This window comes from Charadrius vociferus, unplaced genomic scaffold, assembly GCF_000708025.1.
Source record: "Charadrius vociferus isolate BGI_N301 unplaced genomic scaffold, ASM70802v2 scaffold125, whole genome shotgun sequence".
Lineage (NCBI taxonomy): Eukaryota > Metazoa > Chordata > Aves > Charadriiformes > Charadriidae > Charadrius > Charadrius vociferus.
This window is the reverse complement of record NW_009649036.1, coordinates 2640131-2641241: the sequence shown is the minus strand read 5'-3', so window position 1 is coordinate 2641241 and position 1111 is coordinate 2640131. Positions and strand designations below refer to the sequence as shown.

Below are 1111 nucleotides of genomic sequence, written 5' to 3'. Positions count from 1 at the left end.
GGTAATGGCATTATATCGCCAGCGCTGCGTGTCTGGGGAAGGATGAGAGGGAAGCCTGTGCGCCCACTGGCCTGTTAGTCAGTGGCATGGGGCCCTTGGTGCTAATGCGGCACAAGGCCAGGGGAATATTGCACAGCTGGTTAAGGAAAAAAAAAAAAAAGAAAAACACATGCCCACGCTCGCAGCATTATGTTGGTACAAAAATAGCGTGTAGAGAAAAGAAAAAGGAAGTTCCTTTACCTTTTTGGAGCCTGTGCGGTGGCGCGCCAGCAGCCGATCCTCCTTTGCCACCTCACCCGACCTCGCCACACGGTCAGGAGATCTTAATCCACCACCTTCTTCAGATCTTCCCTCCGGGCTCGCTTTTTTGACTGCTTTCCCACTGCTAATCTCCATCCTGACTCTCTTTGACCATATCAAATTAAGAACTCGGAGGGTGGCAAAAAAAGGGGTAAGATAAATATACTAAACAAAATGGCTTTGGCAATCTGCGCTCCTTCTGCCCATGGCCGCTGACCCTCCTTTTCTTCTTAGTAGGACCTGTTGCTGGTCACTGATGCCTCAAGTGCAGCGTAAGCTTCTTGAGCAAAGGCTTTGTCACCTCAGTGTCTGCAAAGCACCCTGCCAGACATGGAAGGAATGATTTGATGCCAGTCCCACTGACTTAAGCAGAGTTTTAGGTCTTGTGTAAAAGGTGAGCCTGTATAAAAGAGCCTGTACAAAAGGTGAGCAATAATTTTCTACCAGCAATGCGAGAGAAGAGAGAGCACCATTCTGTAATGAAAGGCTTGTGAGCAAAGTAAAATGTTCTTCGCAGCGTAAATGGGGGGGGAGGGGGGAAATGACCTGCATTGATAGTGTTTCCAAGTTTCACACATCTTTATTAACGAATTTCAAGAACAAGACAAAAATTTTGTTATAATTTGCTTGCTGATTACACTTGGAAGCTGCTAGGTCTACCAAATAAAGTAGCTTGTTTTGTTATTACAATGGTTTATTTCGTAATGTTGAATCAGGTCTAGTTCAGTGCATTTTCTAAAGCAATGCGTAAACTTGTTACAGAATGTGAAAAGCCAGCTGGCAAACTCCTTTTTCAAAATACAGCTTCCAG

The 1111-nt window shown here is 45.3% G+C and overlaps 1 protein-coding gene across 1 annotated transcript in view; it reads right to left on the bottom strand.

The window, feature by feature from the left end:
- MDM1 (Mdm1 nuclear protein homolog (mouse)) overlaps positions 1–396 on the bottom strand; it is a 26041-nt gene extending 25645 nt beyond the window's left edge. Inside the window, exon 1 of the mRNA XM_009887835.1 lies at positions 241–396. Coding sequence (XP_009886137.1) covers positions 241–396 — 156 coding nt within the window. The remainder of the gene's footprint in view (positions 1–240) is intronic.
- Between the last annotated feature and the right edge of the window lie 715 nt (positions 397–1111).